Below are 19539 nucleotides of genomic sequence, written 5' to 3' on the forward strand. Positions count from 1 at the left end.
CTGAAGAACAACATTATCTCACATCTCTTGCTTCTTTCAAATCCAACTTGCAATCAAAGATCTGACTCCTCACCTCCTAAGCTCAGAATCTGGGAGGCACCATGGAAGCTATATCCCCACTCTGATGATGGGCTCGAGGGGAGGAGCAGGTAGCTGGCCTTCGGCACACACCCACACTGCAGCACCTGTCAGGATACACAGCCTACTGAGCATCCAACAGCATCCATTTCCAAGGCTTCCAGCAAACAAGAAAAATACAAGATGGACACCTGTGATCAGCAATGAAATTAATCTGGCAACAAGCTACTGATGCTTACAGGCATCCACATGCAAGGCTCTATTAGCTTACACTGCCTTTGCTTCCCAAAAGGCCTTATGAACTCCAGTGGGTGGCTGTTCTGTAAAGCCCCACCCCATACACACACTTGCATTGTATGCTTACTCTTGCACACAACTGCAACTTCTAGTCGCCCTTACAAAATACTACATGTCAACTCAATGGATGAGTTATGAACAGGACCCAGAAATCACCCATTTCTAACAGCTTGATCTGCAAGATTATTCAACACCCTCTGCACTGCAAACATGACTATGTAAGTTAAGAGAGATTTCAGTCCATGGGTTAAGAACATAATCCCACAGAGCTTAAAGGATTGCACGCACATTTGATGCTGTATGTGAGCTCAAGTATTTGAATTAGAGTGTGAAGTTTATTGGCATCCTTAAGATCAAGGTGAATGGGAGTCCATTTAATGAAATGAGTGAGTGAAAAAAAATGTGTCACAAAGACAGAGAATGAAGCAACACAAAAAAACAAAAACTGTAGCTACTTGTAAGTCATAAACACAATGGGATAATGGTATAAACATCAAAGTTACCTTCATATCATATTCAAAATTCGATAGAGACCATTTCTGCAACTGAAAGCTAAAGCCAACACAAGTGTTAAACTACTGCTCTCATGAGAGCCTGAAAGAACAGGCTTTGGTCAGTCATCAACTTGGGAATGGGTAGAAAACATACATCTGATAGATGACAGAGTTCTCTCACTCTCAAACACTGACTGTTCACAGACAGCACATCAGAGCAGTGAGAGACATGTTACATTTCCAAAGGATTTCACGGCTCCCATAATATACCTGAAAGCAGGCAACCCAAGAGTGAGGATTTTACAAAGTTAATTCAGATGCTAAACACCGTTTCAAATCAGACCACGTAACACGATGATAAACTTCAGCATAATTGATGGTGCTGTCCATCATTCTTCATTTACTTTCAAAATGTATGTTCTTTTGCAGAGTGACAGCACAGTTGTCTCTATTTGGAAAACACCATATTTTGAAAGTAATGAACAGAAGAGCACAAAGCATTCATACTGAAGTCATAAAATAGATCAGACTAAGAATACTACTAAAACTGGAAAAATAATCACAATAACCATGCAGTATTTTTTATGACCCCTAACAGCACGTATACTCACGTGCTTTAAGTGCATTTCAGTATATTTGAATAAGACACTTCTCTAGAAATGCTCTAAACAGAAATGCAGCTTACATTTCAAATACAGTTGCTAATGTAATAGTTAAAAATTCAACTGCCAGCACTAAAGTCATTATTTCAATTTAATCTACCAATAAGTTTTTTGAAGATACAAAATATAGTAACAGTTCTTTAAAACTACATGAACTTCAAGCTACTGAAAGCATTTCCATTTCAGAAATGAAAACAGCATTTACTTGCTTAGCCCATATCTTTTTTTTTTTTTTAATCTCAATTCAGTTACACAAAAATTTCCATACAACGATGCTTACCCACCTGTTCATAAAAAAATGAGTCTGCTGATAAATTTGAAAATAAATATTATTATGGATTATTTTCACAGCAGTCACTAAGCCAAGAACTTTGGAAGCAGAATAATTAAAGCATAAGTTTAAAATACCATCTAAAAAGTAGCTCCAAGACATTCCAGACAAGAAGCAAACATTTAAGCTGCAAAAATTGTTAAATAATCACAGAAGATGCTCAGCACCCTTGATTTCAGCTAACTGTAAAATTGCTCAGCTGGTCCTAGGACTAAGCCACTCATGTAAATGAGGTATTTTCGCTTTGAAAGTTATTCATGGCAACTGTTTTTGCTGCCTGACCTAAAAATATCACTCATGTCATATTTCAAACAGGAGATATAAACATCTTCGGGTATTTTGAAACTATGCCTCAACCTGGAAAATTAGAACTACTTTCCTACAAGCCATAATAACTAACAGTTCATTTCTGGAAATAAAACATTAACTTGCCAGTTGAGGAACTCAGAAGAAAGACAACAACCACATACATGTTTCATGTTCAGTAGGAAAGCCCACCCTTTGAGCACGCTGGCCAACGTGTCACTGCAGTGACTACTCTTACCTAGTCCTATTCTGTTGGGACTCGTCTCTCGACTGCATCCCTGGCTCCGGGGGATCTTGCTGCGCTTCTCTGAAGATGATGGCACAGGTTGAACTCTGGATGTTCCACTGCTCAAGCCACCATAGGTGCTTCCTAACAGCTTACCCGGAGAACTAGACCGACTACCAGCTGGAAGAGAACCAGAAACGAGGAATACAAGCAGTTAAAAAAATAAAAAAAGCAAAACCAAAAAACCCGATACCTCCAACACCTTAAATACTGATGGCAAAACTGAAACGATCAGCTCTAGCAGTGTGACCCAAAGCACACACAAAATTAATGGGACAGCTTCCCACGGGCTCTAAGAGGATGACTGAAGAAAGCCCGTGGACAACAAACACTGACATTAGCAATTCTGTACATATGCATGGTGCTACCCAATCAAGATCAAGACCAAAACAGACACTGCAGTGCAGGAATATCCTAAGCTGAATTTCAGTGAGCTTGTGGAGATGCTGGGAGCAGCCTTGCAGCAGCAACATAGGGTCCATAGGCTGCTTTGCCTCAACAAGCAGCAACAAGAATTAGCTCATGTGGAGTGCTGTGCAGCAGATAACCAGCTTTTGGCACAGGTAAGCTGCTGCAAGCCCCATCTTCACATTATGCTACAGTGGTGACATTGTATTCCTACAGTAATTCAGGGAAGAAAAACATTGCCAACAAAAAAAGAATACTGCCTCAACAGCAGCAAACCAGCATGATGAAGGGTAAACCAACTAACCCTGTCACAATTGTAGAGATGCCGGTTTACTTGGGTCTGACTATAGCTAAATAGTTATTTTTCAGCTGGAAAAAGAATATTTAGCAAGTTAAATAGTTGGCTGGGTTTATTTTTCATTGTCAGTTTGAATTGTTCATGGTAAGTTTACATTTTTTCTAAGCCATGATGCCTGGTCCGCTGACCAAGATTTAGTTACAACATTTACATTCCAGTTGCAACAGACATTTGTCCAAAATATTCATGCTGTCAAACTCAATAGGTTGAACAATATAATTATTTTTATCCAGGGAATCTTATTTTTGTAGCATGTTTCTGTTGAAAATCAAGTAATGTTGGCTTCAAGGTAACCAAGGAACTAGAAAACTAATGGATTTAAGACCCTTTTGTTTCTTTAGGTATATAAATTACACAATGAACATTTGCCATTGATATTATCATCCCTAACATACAACATTTTGTTGTTGCTAGAATAGGAAGGAAAATATCTAAAAAAAGGTTGCAAAAATATTCTCTGGCAAGTTCATATTTTGTACAAATACCCAAGTTGCTTGCTTTCTAAAATGTACACATCTCAAATATTTAAGTCCCAAACTCTGTTACGATTAATAAGAGTTAACTAAGAGATAAAGGGCGTTCATAATTTAAAGAAGGTATGCAGTTTTACTCGTCTTATGGACAAAAACATAAAAGCATGTATTATTTTAACTTGCTTGCTCCCCTCCTTTCTTGGATAAAGCCATTTTGAATCAAATTATGTACTCTAATATCCCCCCCAGAAGTGAGAGCAGTTGTGAAAGATGCCAGTTTCTCTCACAACATCCACACCCTGAAAGCCAATGCTCCTACCAGTTACTCTGCTGCATTCATTGATGTCAGTGGAGTCTCACCAAAATAACTGCAATATGAGGAATTATATGCATGAAGTTTAAGCTCCAGGAGCTTCTCTGCAACGCTTATAACAATGAGCCAGCTTTAATATACAATTTATGCTTACTGTGTTTGATTACTTCGAGAAATCTAGGTCATCTGCCATACATATTGGTTTTCTAATTTTAGGAAAATGCTTTTTAAGCCTTGATAACCAGGAGAGAATGAAGGAAGCTAAAAGCTTAGCAGTTAAAAAAACTGAAGGAAATAACATGAGAAAGCAAGAAAGGGAAAATGTTTCTTACCACCAGCAGGATTAGCTGATCTGGATCCTTGATTATGAGGGCAGACCAAAGGACAGGCAAAAAGTGGATTAAAAGACATGAAGACAGTACAGCGTTCAGCATGCAGTTTATGCTATACACAGACAGATATATTCACAAATGTGCCACTCCAAGAGCCCCTGCAGAACGCAGTGAGTTAATGTGCAAATGCAAGTGATTTAATTTCCAAAGGCTTAACAGCTTCTCAGCAATATCAACCCACACTGAGACCCAAGTTCTGCTTAAATCATACCCCAAGCCCATGCTGTAAAACTGAAACAAAGCTACAAATGCATAGGCATACAAGTTTGTTCCTCTGGACATGTTATACATTAATCCATTATTTACTTCATGTAATGCTTGGATTAGGAGATTAAAGATCACATCTAGTTGTGCTAAGCTGGAATCAAGATTCAGCAAAGTAGACCAACAACAGGTACAGATGTGACTATCCTACAGCCTCATAAGTACATTGCATGAAAAAAATTAAACCCATAATGTTTGAACCACTCCACACTTCCTTACATATATCTGAAACTTGTCTCATCTGATCATTTCTCACTAAAGTAAAAAAATATACATATATATTAAGATAATTTATGGCTTTTAATCAAGTTTTAAGTTTCAAATGATAGGAATTAAGATCAGAATACCAAAGCCCCAATTGCTTCATGACTTCAATGTAAAGACTTCCATTCAGCCCCATCCCAGTTATAATGCTTCTCTCTTCAGCCATCCCTGGTGTTATCATAATGCTATAAACTGCTTTCCCATATCTCCAGCATGATAGAGCAAAGCAATGATGGCACAAACAAAGCAGAGCCTGCTTTGAAACAACTTGAGAGGTTCCCTCCCCCCCCCATTCCTTCTGAAGTTTGAATGACAAAATTCTCTTTAGACACATGACAAATATGTAGCAATGTTTGCATGGCTCCTGGGAGAAACCACAGCTTGTAAGGAGGTCAGGGAGCATGGATGCATCATGCGAATAAAGAGAATAGAACCACCTCCCTCATATATACAGAAAATAGGTAGCATTCTATTCTAAACTGATGCTAAAGCACACATTAACTTTAGACAGTTCACATTACACATACAGAAATATTGTAACATAAGCAGGAGAAGCTTGACAGGGCAAGAACCCGGACAGCAATTAGCTACAGACACAGAGGGCATCTCAATGGGACCCAGTACAAGTTTAGTCTAGCATGTCACAAAAGCCTGCAGTTCTGCTGCACAACAGCAACTAAACATTCTGATTTGGTGCCCTTTGTCAGTAAGAGCATACACTGAAAGCTAGCTAAGTGGGGATTCATTACATTATATGTCCAAATATTATTCACCAAAAGTGAGCCCAATTCTCAGCTGATGCTACCATAATTCAAGAGAAATGTAGTATTAATAATTGTTTTTTTCTCCTCCCCCAGAAATAAAACACTTCTTACGCTGGGACTGGGAAACCACTTTAGCCCGGCTGCGGCCTCGGGTATCAGCAGGTGTTGAGGTGACGCTGGTGGCACTGCCAGAGCTCTGCCTCCTTGTACGAATCCGACCTGGAGGAATGCAAAGACAAACTGTTAACAGGTTTCTTCCAAAGGCAACAGCCATTTTCAAAGCACCATCTGTTCTAGGCTCGCAGCGTTGCTATGCACATAACTAACCAGACTCAGAAGGCAAATTTTACAGGGAGACACGATGAAGAACGAGGGGATATACAGTGATGGTCCACACATCCAAAACTCTTTTTGCTTTCAGTAAAGCTATCAGCTGGCTTGATTAAAAAAAAAATAAAAGTGATCTCTAGTGCCTGTGCTTCTGTTCTGCAGTACCTTCTTTCCTAAAGAAGGGTCATAAGAAAATTCAGTTATCTAACCGCGACTCCTATGTAATTACTTTCTGATGAGGCGATCCCCCTTTCGCAGACAGGCACAGCAGCCGCAGCCACAAATTCCATCGCTGGGATTTGCGGACAGCTCGGTGCTTTCCGTCCTGCTCTCCATGTGCACCCAGCACGCACTGCAGTGAGTCTGCCAATGCTGCCCAGCTACGCTTTCATTTCAGCCCTGTTCACAGCTCCCCGCTGTTTACTGATCCCTTGTATTTTTACTGAGATCAGTGTAACTTTACTAGTAATGGTGATTCCCCTTTAACACAATGAACATAGTGGAAAAAACATTCCATGGTCTGCCCTTTATTTAGGCAGAGAATGGATACAAAGTCTCAAAGTGTTCTTGGTCCTTTTTCTGTCCTTTCCTCATGAAAAAGCCACAGTAATTTGAGCTAGAACAGCTTACGAGGTCATCAGTTCACCCCCTTCCTGCAGCAGAGCTGTTCCCCTCAGAATGTTCTTTCCAGTGCTAAGGTTCAATTATCAGTCTCTAGCTAATGGGAAAGAAATGATAATTAAGAGTAACACAAAGAAAGCCTCCACCAGCACTTTCAACAACTCTGCTCTCTGCCAAATCTGAAGCTGTTTCTCAGGACCAACGCCAAGGCTATCCTGCATTCAGAGGATGATTTCAAGTTGCAGGCATAATAATAAAAGGAAAAACACAACAGGTAAGATAACAGTCTTGACAACTGCATCCACCAATTAGATATTTATCTCCCACCCCACGTATCCACCATAAGCAAAGAAACACAAACAAGGAGATATATACCTCCCACCCAAAAACCAGGGAAGATTCACGTGGAGAACAGGGCAATGGCACGCAGCCCCAGGCTGAGCAGAATGGGAGCTCTGTTCTTTTGCCTGAGCTCTCAAAATACTCATAACACAGGCTGCATCTTTCTGATAGACAAAGTGACAAAGAAAACTTTGAGAACAAAATCTAGACTTCTTTTCAGGGGAAAAAAAAAAAGGCATATGTACTTTACAATACACCTCATTTTAAAATCAAACTGGCAGGTTTAAAGAGCTATTCTAAAGCCAGCTAAGATGGACTGAGCCAAGATGAAGCAAGCCAAGAAAGATTATATTCAAATCATTATTTATAAATGTGAAAGTAAAAATGAGTAGCTCAAAACCAGGAAGACACAAACAAACTGGCAGCTGTTGGTGTACAAAGCAAACAAGAAGTTTAACTCAAGCAGTTCAAGGAACCAGTAATGGAATGGACCATCCATCCTTCCACAATGCCAGCAGAAAGCCTGTAACACAAATTGGAATTCAAGACCCAGTAACAGGCAGCACTGGCAAGCACAGTGATGTGCGTGGGCTATGGATGGGTCAGAAGGGACTGATGCTTCCTTCTATGCATAGTCTACTGTTCTCACACTTATCACAATTACCTGGTTTTCCTGCATCCACAAGATCACGGCGGGATTTTTTGTTTTTTTGTTTTGTTTTTTTGTTTGTTTGTTTGTTCGTTTATTGGGGTATTTTTTTGCTTCATTAAGTATTAACTAAGAACAAAAATTGAGACAAAATATAGCGACTGCCCAATCTTTAGGAAATAGAAAACCAAAAATAGTACATAAAGAAAAATCAAGATCTGCTTCTGATGTCAATTTTTTGGACTTCAACAAAAAACTGAACCAAAAACTCAAACTAAATTAACATGCAAATACCAGCAAGATTAGAAAGTACTCAGTCTTATTTTGAAATCCCTAAAGGTCAGCAGAGAGATGCCTACAAGTTCATCAGTTTCTGAAACAATGCTCATGAGCAAGATATTGCTTCATTCTGGGCTAGTAGATTTTGGCTTGAACCCTGATATGACCCAGAATGTGTCAGGGAGAAGATTGGGATAAAAAGTGTCTCTTGAGAAGTTATAAAGTTTCATTAATTTACACTAATCCACCAGACAAAGATGGAGAGGGACGTGGGGTATTTCACAAGGTACCTCATCTCCACACACACATGCACAGTCCGTAAATTAGTCTTACAATATCCAAAACGTACTTTGCTTTTGTAATAATGCAAAATGAATCAGTAACTACCTGAGTGGAAAAATCAAGGTTTTAAGGTTAAGTTTTCCAAGTACAATATACATGTTAAAATGTTCATTTACACAACACAAATGTCTCTATTACATTTCCTTAAGCATTCCATCTGCAAACAAGAGTCTGCATGCGCATCCACATTTGCACATAGGACTGTGTCATTTAATGTGTGTGTGTTTGTGTGTTATGTGCGTGTTTGGTGGCCCTGCTAGGCAGGGGGGTTGGAACTACATGATCCTTGAGGTCCCTTCCAACCCGGGTGATTCTGTGATTCTGTAATCCCTATCATTCTACCGCTGACAAAACATTTCAAGACCAGAAATAACATAGCAAAAGTTCGGCAGACGTTTTGTTGTTGTTGTTGTTTAACGCAAACAAATCCAACTCCTGAACACATCTTTGCTTTCAAAGAGGTTTGTTTCCATACTCAGCTCAAACTGCAGATGCAGCAATTCATATTTCATATATTTTTTTGCTCTTCTTAAAAGAATTACTTTAATCTGAGAGCAACAGCACAGCAAATGAACAGATAAAGTCTGCCCCAACTAGTTTCCAAAAAGCATTAAAGTGCTACCATTTAGAAAAGCCTTTGATCTAAGTTTGACATGCAAAGGTGACACTCTGCTGGTACAGAAAGTATTTTGGAAGACTCCATATATATGTTTTCTGTTAAGAAATCATTTGTAGGCTTTTTGTTTGTTGGCCTTTTTTTGTTTGGTTGGTTTTGTTTTTTGTTTTGTTTTTGTTTTAAGTTACTGCCATTTTTACAACAATTAATGGATCAGAATCAACTTTGAGATGTCTAACACATGCCTAAATCTAGCAGGGTCTTAAAAAAAAAAAAAAAAAAAAGACAACAACAAAGGAACAAGTAAAGTAATTAGTGATTAGGAGCAGCTTCGCTCAGCAGCACTGTTCTGAACCCTCCTGGGTGGATACTACTGCATCACCACCCCATGACTCAGAACAAACACAGGCTTCATGAGATTCATCTTGAGAAGAAACTGCTTTTCTACTACTCCAGAAATCACAGATAGTATATAACAGACCCACAACTAAGTTTAATCAGTTCTGTGCTGTGAATAACAATGGCTACAATCACACAAGTTATAAGCAGAAGCACTGGGATGGTAAGGGTATCCATCATGGATCAGTTCATGCATTCCCTGGGTTTTTTCCTCAACTTGGAAAAAGAGAAAAATCCCAAAAGAGCCCCTGAGACCACCACAGGTGTACATGTGTCATTTGGTGGTGATACAATTGTGAAGAATACACAGTTATTTGATTTGTATGTAAACCTATAAAAGTATATCCTTCTTGCAGTATGCAAGGTACAGGTTCCATACATAGCACAAATCCAACATTACCAGTACATGACCTGACTTCACAGCACAATTTTCCCTGATGCACACCCTACCCTTACATAAACCATCAGTATATGCTATTGCTTGGTTTTGTATAAGATCTTCTGACTGAGCAAAAGCAGCACAGTGCTGCTCTACACCAGTATGCACAGGCAACTCATGCCAGCACTTGCAAAGGGATCAACCAAGAGAAGAGAAAAATCTACTACCTGAGCATTTCACTTTAAGCTACCATGTTCAGTCATATCTTTGAGTTAAACCTTGTTGCTGAGGACAATGAAGAGCTTTAAAGCAGAGAAGAAAACAAGAACAGTCATTTCTTGAAACTGTTATCCAAAGCCTTTGTTAAGGCTCAAGATGCTCAATCTTTTAAAGTCCAAATTATTTGAGAGCAATGATAAATCAGACTATTTTCTTTCTGGAGTGTAATAAATATTATTAGGAATCGTGCCACTGAGTCTGGAAACTGCCAATTGTTAGTTATAAACTTGTCAGTTTGGGGACAGTCTTGAAAAAGTTCCATGACAAAACAAGAGGAGACTTCTCTGAAGTTTCTGTTTAGTCATATACAAAAACAAGGATTTAGAGCACAACTGTAACTTGGATGGCACAAGCTGTAAAACCCCCATCAAGACTGAAAAAGCTTAACTCTTACAGGCTTTCTGCCTACTGAACTCTTCATGACATTCTGGAGACACAAAGGGTCTGGGTTATCAAAACATACCCTGCACGAAGACACAAACTCACAGCACACAGGCAGAAGATCTATCCAGATTAAAGTCGTATACAGATTCATGATATGTTGTCACACAGAAGAGCACTTTTGCAGCATTTGCTAACTGAGGTGACACTACTTAAAACCAAAGAACCAATACTCTCCTCAGCTTGCCAGTGGCACAAGCCACTTTTATCTTGCTCCTCTTTTAAGATGCCTGGCTCAAAACCAAAACACTAAGGAGAACCAAGGGCAGAGCAGATGGGAACTGCCAAGTTTGCACAATGCTGGCTCCCAGCTGAGGGGAAGGTGCAAAACTTCTACACTGCAGCTACAAAAAGCCATGATGGGAGCCAGACTGCAGATTAAACAATGCTGAACAACATGCACATGCACACAAACATACAGAGGAAAAGAAAACAAAGATTTGCTCTTGTAGTAGATACTAGTAACCTGCAACAAAACAGAGGTATACATGCAAAAGGAACTTTTGCTTTCTGTTCAAAGTTCATCTCCTGCCCACACAGCTATTTCCAGAAAAAAGATCACACTTGGATCTGCTAATTTTCATTTCTAAGAATATAAAGTTCTGCCTTCTCTACACTCTGCAAGATCAGGCAAAAGGCCCCTCTCCACACCCTCATCTGAAGGACACAACAAATTGCCATCTGAAGGCTGTTTTTTGCTGTGACAAAGAGAAACAAAGATCACAATGAGTTTCAACCACTGATTAAACTCGTCCAGGGCTCTGGCTGTGGTGTGCCACAATGCTATAATCCTTTGTGATCCCTGCTCCCCTCACCAAAATAGAATCCTACAGCAAAAGAGATGAGATCTCGTATTTAAGGTAACAAAGGCAACAAAAAGCAATTTTTGAAAGTTTATCCCCCTCGAGTCTTCCCCCCCCGCGGGAGTGTGGGGGGGGTTTCTATTACAGATTTTTTTTTTTTTTTTTTTAACCAAACCACATCTGTATCCAGTGCAGTCAAATTGGAGGAAAACAACCCTAATCTAAAAAGTATTTTGCATAATGACAATAGAGCATTTAATAAACTAAAAGTGAGGGCATACCAGAGGACAGCTCCCAGAACAGACCTCCACAAACACCATTACAGTCCAGGAGAGGATCTGTACATTGCATAGGCTATTTCATAAATTTACACAAAACATTCAGTGTTTCTACATTAGGGGAAAAAAAAAAAAAGAATTTTTGAAAACTATGGAGAAGAAAAGAAATGAAAAAGAAAGATCAGCAAATTTAAAAAAAGCTAAGGATTAAAACAGCTTGGAACTTTCATTTAATCTGACACTGACTTCAATACAAGCATTTAGGCCAACTTCATATTCCTCATCACTGAGAGATCATGAAGGATAAAGAACTGTTCATGATTCTGAACCAGTTCACCTTTCAGTCATAAGTTTAAGAGCCAGTTCTGGAGATGGTAGACACTTCTCCCACTACATATTAAATCGATGCATCAGTAATAGGAAGGAAAGAAAATACGTGATAACAGCACAGCGGCACTTCGCAGAACACCACATCCAAATACAAGCACTCATCAAGGATACTGACACAGTCCCATCAAACAGTAATAGATCCCTTGAAAAGAGACTTCTAACAGGAAAAAATTGGTTGGGCTGGGAGGAAGTGTCTTCATTATGTGTAGAAGGCTTTGTTTTCAATCCCTGTCTGCCTCAAAAAAAAAAATTTCCCAGTGATTTTGTTTTGCTTGAGAAGAAGAATAAGCTTCGACAAAAAGCCAGACAGCCAACCAGACTGCAGGCCTTCCCAAACTAGCAGGCTCAGTGTTCTTGAAAGAAAAAACTTTCCTCCAACTGTTTTAGATGTAAGCCATCTCAGTTAACAATAAAGAGAGAGAGCTCAGGTTTAAAGAGGGTGACTAAATGCTCCTTCCCTAGAGATCATTGTTTACTGTCCTCATTTTTCTGCCATGTGATCATCTCATTCAATTCTCTTGCTGCTCAGTCTCTTCCTGAAAGCATTTGGCAGTTGTGACCTGAGCTTTGGATGGAAAAACACAGCAAACCTTTACACAACATGGAGTAAGAAAACACAAGCCCTGCTTTTGTAATCTGTGCTCAGGTCACCATCAACCAAAAGCGCTGCTGTAAATAGGAAGACACACATGCAATTCTGTGATTAGAAATCAGTCATGAAACCAGAATAGTGCCATTAGCAGGGAGCAGCTTGAAGAGAAAGTGAAGAACACCCCATGGCATCAAAATGAGCAGGACAACCATGCAACACTTCATGCAGGTCACCAGTGAACATGGATGAGAATCAGTAACACTTTGAGAACAGATCAGGTAGAGTGGTACGACTGTAGACACATCTCAGTTACATAGAGAGACTGCTTACCCTCAGTTTTAGTAGTAGTACCATCTTTAAGCAAATTAAAAAAAAATAAGGCAAGGATTAATAGGGAAGAATTATTAACATCAACAGAAATGGGCACTATATATTAGCTAGAGAAGTATGGAAAACAAATTAACACAAACAAATGCAAGAAGTTTGAGCAATAAATTAGAGCTTGATGAATCTGTAGAAAAGGTTACAAGTTTTTCTTCCCACATACATCTAATGTTTGTCAAACCCCACTTTCTTTGTTTGCCTCACCATTTCTCTCATGGAGACGCAAAGATAGCAAATATTCCTGCTGGCTCAAAAGGAAACAGACTCCTTTAGGAGCAGCCATGCTTGCATAACATGAACAAACACAGCGCGTTTCCTGGTTTTCTCCTTCAGTGCCTTAAGAGCAACAGTAACACTGTACTCAGTTTCCAGGCTTCAAGGACAAAACCAGCTTTTAGATTTTCTTCCCCACTTTCTGTTCTTCTTTGTGACATAGATCAGTGCAAAAGCATATTTGCCATTGAAGCCAGCACACCGTGCACCTAAAGGGTGGCTGTGTCCTTAAGTTCTGAAAGCACATTCTTAAGCAATCAACTCCACGGATCTGTATTAAGTGCTCACTGCAGTGCATCTAAATCTTGAACTAAATATGAACTAGCAATATAAATCAGAATAAAACATGAACTTCTGAAGCAAATATAACCAATACATTAAAGACACTATAAAGGACTTCAGATATAGAAGAAATATATCTACAAAGGGAATCTATGAAAACCATCCTTCTTTAATCTGAAATAAGATCAAATGCTCAACACTAAGGAAAAACTACATTTCAGCTGACTCAAGGAAGGAATGAAGGCTATCTGCACAGCTAAAATCAAGAACACTGACTTTGACACTCACTAGGCATCCAATTTTTCTCCTTCTTGCAAAGGCAAAAAATCAATAAAAACCTCAAGAATTAGATTACTATGCAATCTGCAGAATTATTTGGTGTTGGTCACTGCCTTGCACTTCCTACTTCAGCAAATTAGCAGCATCATCTCCAGGAGAGAAAGATCAAATGCAAACTTTGCTGTAAGAAACACTGGTGGGTACCTGACAGCGATACACAGTGCTTGAACAAAACAGCACAGTGTGGCTATAATCCAAGAAGAGTCAGCAATATCTTACATCCCAACTGTGTGATGAAATGAGAAGGCCTGCTTTTCTTTGCTTTTGTATCTTTTACAAAATAAGGTAATCAAACTCAAAGATGTACTCCTCAAAGCACCGAACAATCAGTGGAAAACAAGTATCAAGGAAAGGAAGGAAGGAAGGAAGAAGAGAAGGGAAAGAGACAGAAGGAAATGTCAGAAGTAATAAAGCACTAAGCATTTTCCTCAACAGCATCATGGAACCAGAATAAGATCTACTTTTCCCCAGAAAGAAGGCTGAGACTATCAAAACAATTCACAAAAATGGAAAGTTGTTCCAAGACAGTTCCTTCGCAAATTTTTTGCTTAATTCCAAAAAGCAAGAGATCACACATGTACGCCCAAGAACTGTTAGCCATCTCAGAGAAATGCTCTTCCAGTTACAGAGTTTGACATTCAAATCAAGTTACCTAGGCAATTCCTGAGAGAAAGAAAGCTCACTGTGACAGTAGAACATATAGGTTTACCTAGTGATGCATATGAGCCTGGGGGCAGGGCTGCAGCAGAACTGAAGGGGGTGGATGCTCCAGAAGATGTCACTTTTGACTTGGCACTAGCTGCTGCATTCACATCAACGTCACTGCGGGATCGCTGCAGAGATCCTGGTGTTGACACAGATTTTGTACTTACTGTAGATGCTGCAGATGGGAGTGGGAGACCCAGATTAAAGAGATTAATTTTTTGAGCTGTGTGCTTCAAAGAGCACAGCAAGCAGTTTAACGTACTATTTTTAACTCTCTCTAATTGCACTGAAATACTTAAAGAATGTCTTATCAGGGTAATGTGGGTTTCCCCACAGTGACTGAAAAGACATTTCAAGAACTTCATCAGACACTAAACCTAAATGACAAGAAAAGGCCACCAGGCCAGCATTACAACAAAACTCAGGCAGAGTACCCATCACCAGCTTGTGAGCTGCCATCTAGAAAAGACTCACAAAGGTCCTTCAACCTTTATACACTGCTGGAAGTACCTTCCTTCTCAAAGCATCTTCTCATGAGGATCACTGTTCCCCCTATTCCATGTTATTTACCCTCTCAAGCAAAAAATTTGCCTATTCTGCTGCAAGCATGCATGCATTTGTGGGCACAATGAAGTAGGCGCCACACAAAATTCTCCTTGGATCCAAGGTGTCAGCAAAGTACGCTGACAGGGGCAGAAGGTGTCTCTGTTATGCTCTGTATTCAGATGTACTACTTAGGTTATTATATGCATATGCTTAAGACAGGAAGGTTGTCTGTACTTGTCAACAGGAAAATACAGAAGCATACAGGCTTGGGTTGGGTGTATGAACGAAGAAAACAAACATGCCTATTGAATAAGGAAACATTTTTTTCTTATGTATTCCCTTGTTGCTGCACTTATAAAGCAAAATCAGCAACTCTTGGTCACACCCAAATATTCTACTGGTAAAAATAGATTAATCAGAAGATGGAATTTAACACTGTAGGAATTCTGTGCATACAGTGCCTCCAATGAGTGCTGAAACCATAGAAAACAAGTGAGAGAAAAGTGTAAGGGTGAATGCTAGGTAGACTACTTAGCTGCATGTACTAGCATCAGTAGGAGTCAATTCCAGCTATTTCACCCCTAAACTTACCTTAGCTACAATTTTTAAAGCATTTTAGCCTTCCTTCAGGTGCAAGCAGCAACAAAATACAAGCTTTTAAAGGCATCACTGCATCAGAAGCCAGTGTACAAAAATGGGTGTACAACCCAGAGCTGATTAAAAACTACATAATAAGGTGCCATTTTTAAGGAGTAGTTAACAGAAAAGTTGTCCTTTGCACACTATAGTACACAAAATACTCATTTTACTTCTTCACAATTCCTCAGCAACATCTCACCGCATTTTCAGCTCCTATTCTCACCTCTTGATGTAGTACTTCCAGTAGGACTTCTTTTGGCAGACAGTGGACGGCTGGAAGTTAATATAAGTATTTATTAAAACAAAACTGATATATCACAGTCAGCAGTAACAGTGCTTCTCTGTTCCCTCAGTACATAACTGAGTTAACAGGAAGTTATTTATATTCAGGAATAGACTAACAAAGCTTACTTTTTAAAAATATAAATACAGCATCGTTATGAAATTCTCTGTGAAAGAACTAAGGACTTATGTATGTTAATTGGGAAGTGATCATTAAGAACAGGCTGTAGGTTTAAAAGGTTGTATCAACATCATGGGTATTTTTCAGGTATCTTCAGTTGCAGATATTTGCAGCCGAAGTTGATCATCTCTTTAAGAGAAGCAAGAATACATACATGTATCAGAATAATGCATTTTATTTTAATATAATATAAGCTAGATCTTAGTATAATCTAGTGTTGAGGCCACCGATAACCAGACGAGATAAGCAAAGCACAGAGTACCCAAAGCAGCTCCTGTGAATTTGAGGAAGCAGTCACGTTATCTCTGCAGTTGTTTAAACCAAGAGAGAAGTAACGATGCCCAGTGACTTACTTGAGACTCTCCTGGGAGCTGGAGGAGGAGCGATCCGACTGTGGCAAGGACACAATGCTGTCAGAGTTCTTCAAATGCGACTGCAGGGCCTTCTGGTAGGAGGACTCCAAGGTGTGGTACAAATGGTCTGCCTCTCTGCTGAAGTGACTGTGGAAACCCCAGTAACACCTGGGAACAAGGCACGATGCTGTTAATATTTCCTTGTCACATTTTAAAGGTCAGTGAAGCACAGGTACAGTCAGAGCCTTTTTCACTAATGGCTGCTTAGTGGGCTGCTTAGTCCAGACATTTCAATCATCCACAGCCTCCATGCACTTAAGGCATACCACTGAGTAACAAGATTGCAAGAATGACAGCCTCACAGAAGACAAACAAAAATAACAAAAAGGGGAACTTACCACCTGGGGCTCTGTACAACATAAATTACCAAAAAAGCTTTGTCACAAAGGAAATTCTCATATCCCTCCAGCTGTCTACCATACATAAGTGACAGACCGAGACTAGAACCATAACCAGAATGAAGTTAGCATAGGACTAGCTGATCAACAGACAGTTCAAAAACAAGCCAAAAGCAGAATACACATGCATGGGTCTGATTCAGGAAATCACCAGCAGGTGCTTTCTTCCTCAAGTTTAACAAATAGCTCTCATGCATCGCTGCAGAGAGAAATCTTTTGTAGAGTTAAGGCTGCTGACTATCTTTTGGGAAAATTAAAGAATAAGATGCTTCAATACACTTCCAATCAGTACCATACTGAAAGTAAAAGAGCATTTAAAGTAGGAATTCCTCTCCGGTCCTCATCTCCTGACTGATGCTAAAACACCATTCATTCTCATCACAAAGGAGATGAAGTCTCTCAGCACTTTTCAGGGGCCAACTAAGGGGCAGTTTGAGAGCAAGACCATTAGCTCAAATGAATTAAGAATTGTTTGTATGAGACAGTTCTCAGAGAAGTCACATGCGTTCTCACAGCAGTAAAAGGAAACAAATTTCTGTCTTACACACAGTAATGCTTAATTAAGAAACATGGAAAAAGAGAATTAAGTTTGTTTTCTAAGGTTTTATTCCATTTTCCTTGCTGCCTTTTCAGCTTAACTAGTCACCCGCTGTGAAACCTCAGTGGATGCTGTATTTTTCCAGTAATGCAAACTTTCCCTTTCAAAAGGATTTAAACAGTCCTGCTGTAAAACACCTCTGCTTACAATATAGCATTTAGATTAACAAAATATATTGTTTAGTGATCTCTTATTTAACAGCATCCTCTTTCTGAAGAAAGATGTCCCTGCTGTCTTCTGAACAGAAGATCACGATCCCAGCATAAGAGCACACTATCCTAAATACAGACATTGTAACAAATGCAAGGGATCTTCAACAGAAAAAAAACTATACATTCTCTGTACACACAAAGATATTGTTTCACTGTCAAAAATAATTCCTCTACTTAGATAATATTTAGCAGCATACCAGCATAGAGACTTTTATTTCAAGAATAACAAATACCACAGTATTGTACGTAGGTAAAAAGAAAAAACAACAGAATAGCTTTTTTGCAAACACTTCATACGACATCTTCTACTACCTATTCCCTTTGAAAGGGAAGAAGCGCTAGCCTCAGTTGCCAGAACATTACTTGTCTTTCAGAGTCTCCAACATGTAATACCATAACTCACAACATAAAGAAAAGGAAGAAGAAAAGGCAACAATAGCTTCTACTTACTTTCTTGCTTCTATCCTGGCTTCAGAGTCTGCATCATGAATTCCCTTCTTTATTGTTTCAGCTAACACTGATATGTGTCTGAAATAAGAAAGATACATGGTCCAGCAATCCAGACCAGCACACTACCTTTACAAACAACTAACTTGGCTTTCCATAGTGTCCCTGAACAGAGTTCTTCCCATTTCCACTCCATGCATTTTGTAGCTCCTACTCTTCTAAGTCAGTTTAATTTCATTCACACTGCTGAGTAGAAAAAGGCAAGCAGCATTCTTCATTGGTCCATCTTTAGTCAGGTAGTTGAAGCTGCCTGGGTCTGAAAATACTTTTCTCAACCCTTATGAAGTCTTGGTCAGCCAAGGGCTAAAGAAATTGGGTCCCAATAGGTATCCCACAATTTCTTCTACTGTTCATTAGTCTGAACTACTTTACAAGCCTCAGATGCTCGGGTTAGATGTATAGCAGCCATCACCTCATCTTCTCACTTTAAGGTGCAAAAGGAAAAAAGATTTATCAAGTTCAGAGACTCGTTCAGACAGGTTTTCTAGGGCTGGCATAAGAAACAGACTCGCTGAACTCTGGCTGCCAGAACTACATGGATGAATTGCAAACATGCACACACACAGATGCTTTCCTTGCCACAAATATATTTATTACTAGAACTATGTGAATCTCACCTCTAAGACTATTCTTTCTACAGACCTCACCTCTCAGACATTAATAGGCTAGAATTAACTTCTCTCTTTTCAGAGCTTACCTTTCTAGGGAGTGGGTTTGCCACTCTTGCAGCAGCAGGTCTAAAAATTCAAAACAGCGCCTGAGAAGAAACAGGAGAAATGTTGAGTTCTCAAAGTGAAGAGGCACACTGACTTCATCATACCTGCCTCTGCACAGTAGTCACCTTTTGTTACGATGGTTCTCAGGACATTATAATTCAAGAAGAGCCACAACAGAAACATCAAGAACTCTACAAATACTGTCAATAAAAACTGCAAAGTAACTGGATTCATCTCTCTAGAGGGTCTCAACAGAGAGATGTAAAACAAACCAAAAGGCACCCTTAGATACTGGCTAAGAGACAAATTAGAACCACCCTGTACTCACAAGAGTTCAAGCTTCACAAGGAAACTCTGCATCTTGCTTCTTTTCAGCTTCGCTCTTCATCATTTACAGAAAGGAAGGCATTTGTATGATGTGATTTTTTTCAAGTTTTCTCACAAAATTCATCAACTACAAAGACCTTTTCATTTAACTAGAGAAAAAAAGAATCAATCTGTACGGCACAAGCAAGAGTCTCCCAGCGAGGCTGGCAGAGTGTACCACACCTTGATTTTAAATGTAGAGGGAGCTTGTATTCCCCAGCAATACCACAGAGCAGCATCTCTGCTGACAGGCTCAAAGAAAATACAT

General features: G+C 39.4%; 1 protein-coding gene across 7 annotated transcripts in view; it reads right to left on the reverse strand.

Moving 5' to 3' along the window:
- Positions 1-19539, reverse strand: part of CLASP1 (cytoplasmic linker associated protein 1) — a 153297-nt gene that overhangs the window by 59980 nt on the left and 73778 nt on the right. For all 7 annotated transcript variants that reach the window (XM_042827034.1, XM_042827031.1, XM_042827033.1 and 4 more), the window contains exons 15-21: positions 18887-18946; positions 18133-18210; positions 16415-16582; positions 15822-15871; positions 14418-14588; positions 5802-5909; positions 2407-2574 (exon numbers count right to left, since the gene is read on the reverse strand). In XM_042827034.1, the coding sequence (XP_042682968.1) occupies positions 2407-2574; positions 5802-5909; positions 14418-14588; positions 15822-15871; positions 16415-16582; positions 18133-18210; positions 18887-18946 (803 nt within the window). The remainder of the gene's footprint in view (positions 1-2406; positions 2575-5801; positions 5910-14417; positions 14589-15821; positions 15872-16414; positions 16583-18132; positions 18211-18886; positions 18947-19539) is intronic.

This window comes from Centrocercus urophasianus, unplaced genomic scaffold (genome assembly GCF_019232065.1).
Source record: "Centrocercus urophasianus isolate 14NV4802_14NV808 unplaced genomic scaffold, USGS_Curo_1.0 seq_28, whole genome shotgun sequence".
NCBI classification, from domain to species: domain Eukaryota; kingdom Metazoa; phylum Chordata; class Aves; order Galliformes; family Phasianidae; genus Centrocercus; species Centrocercus urophasianus.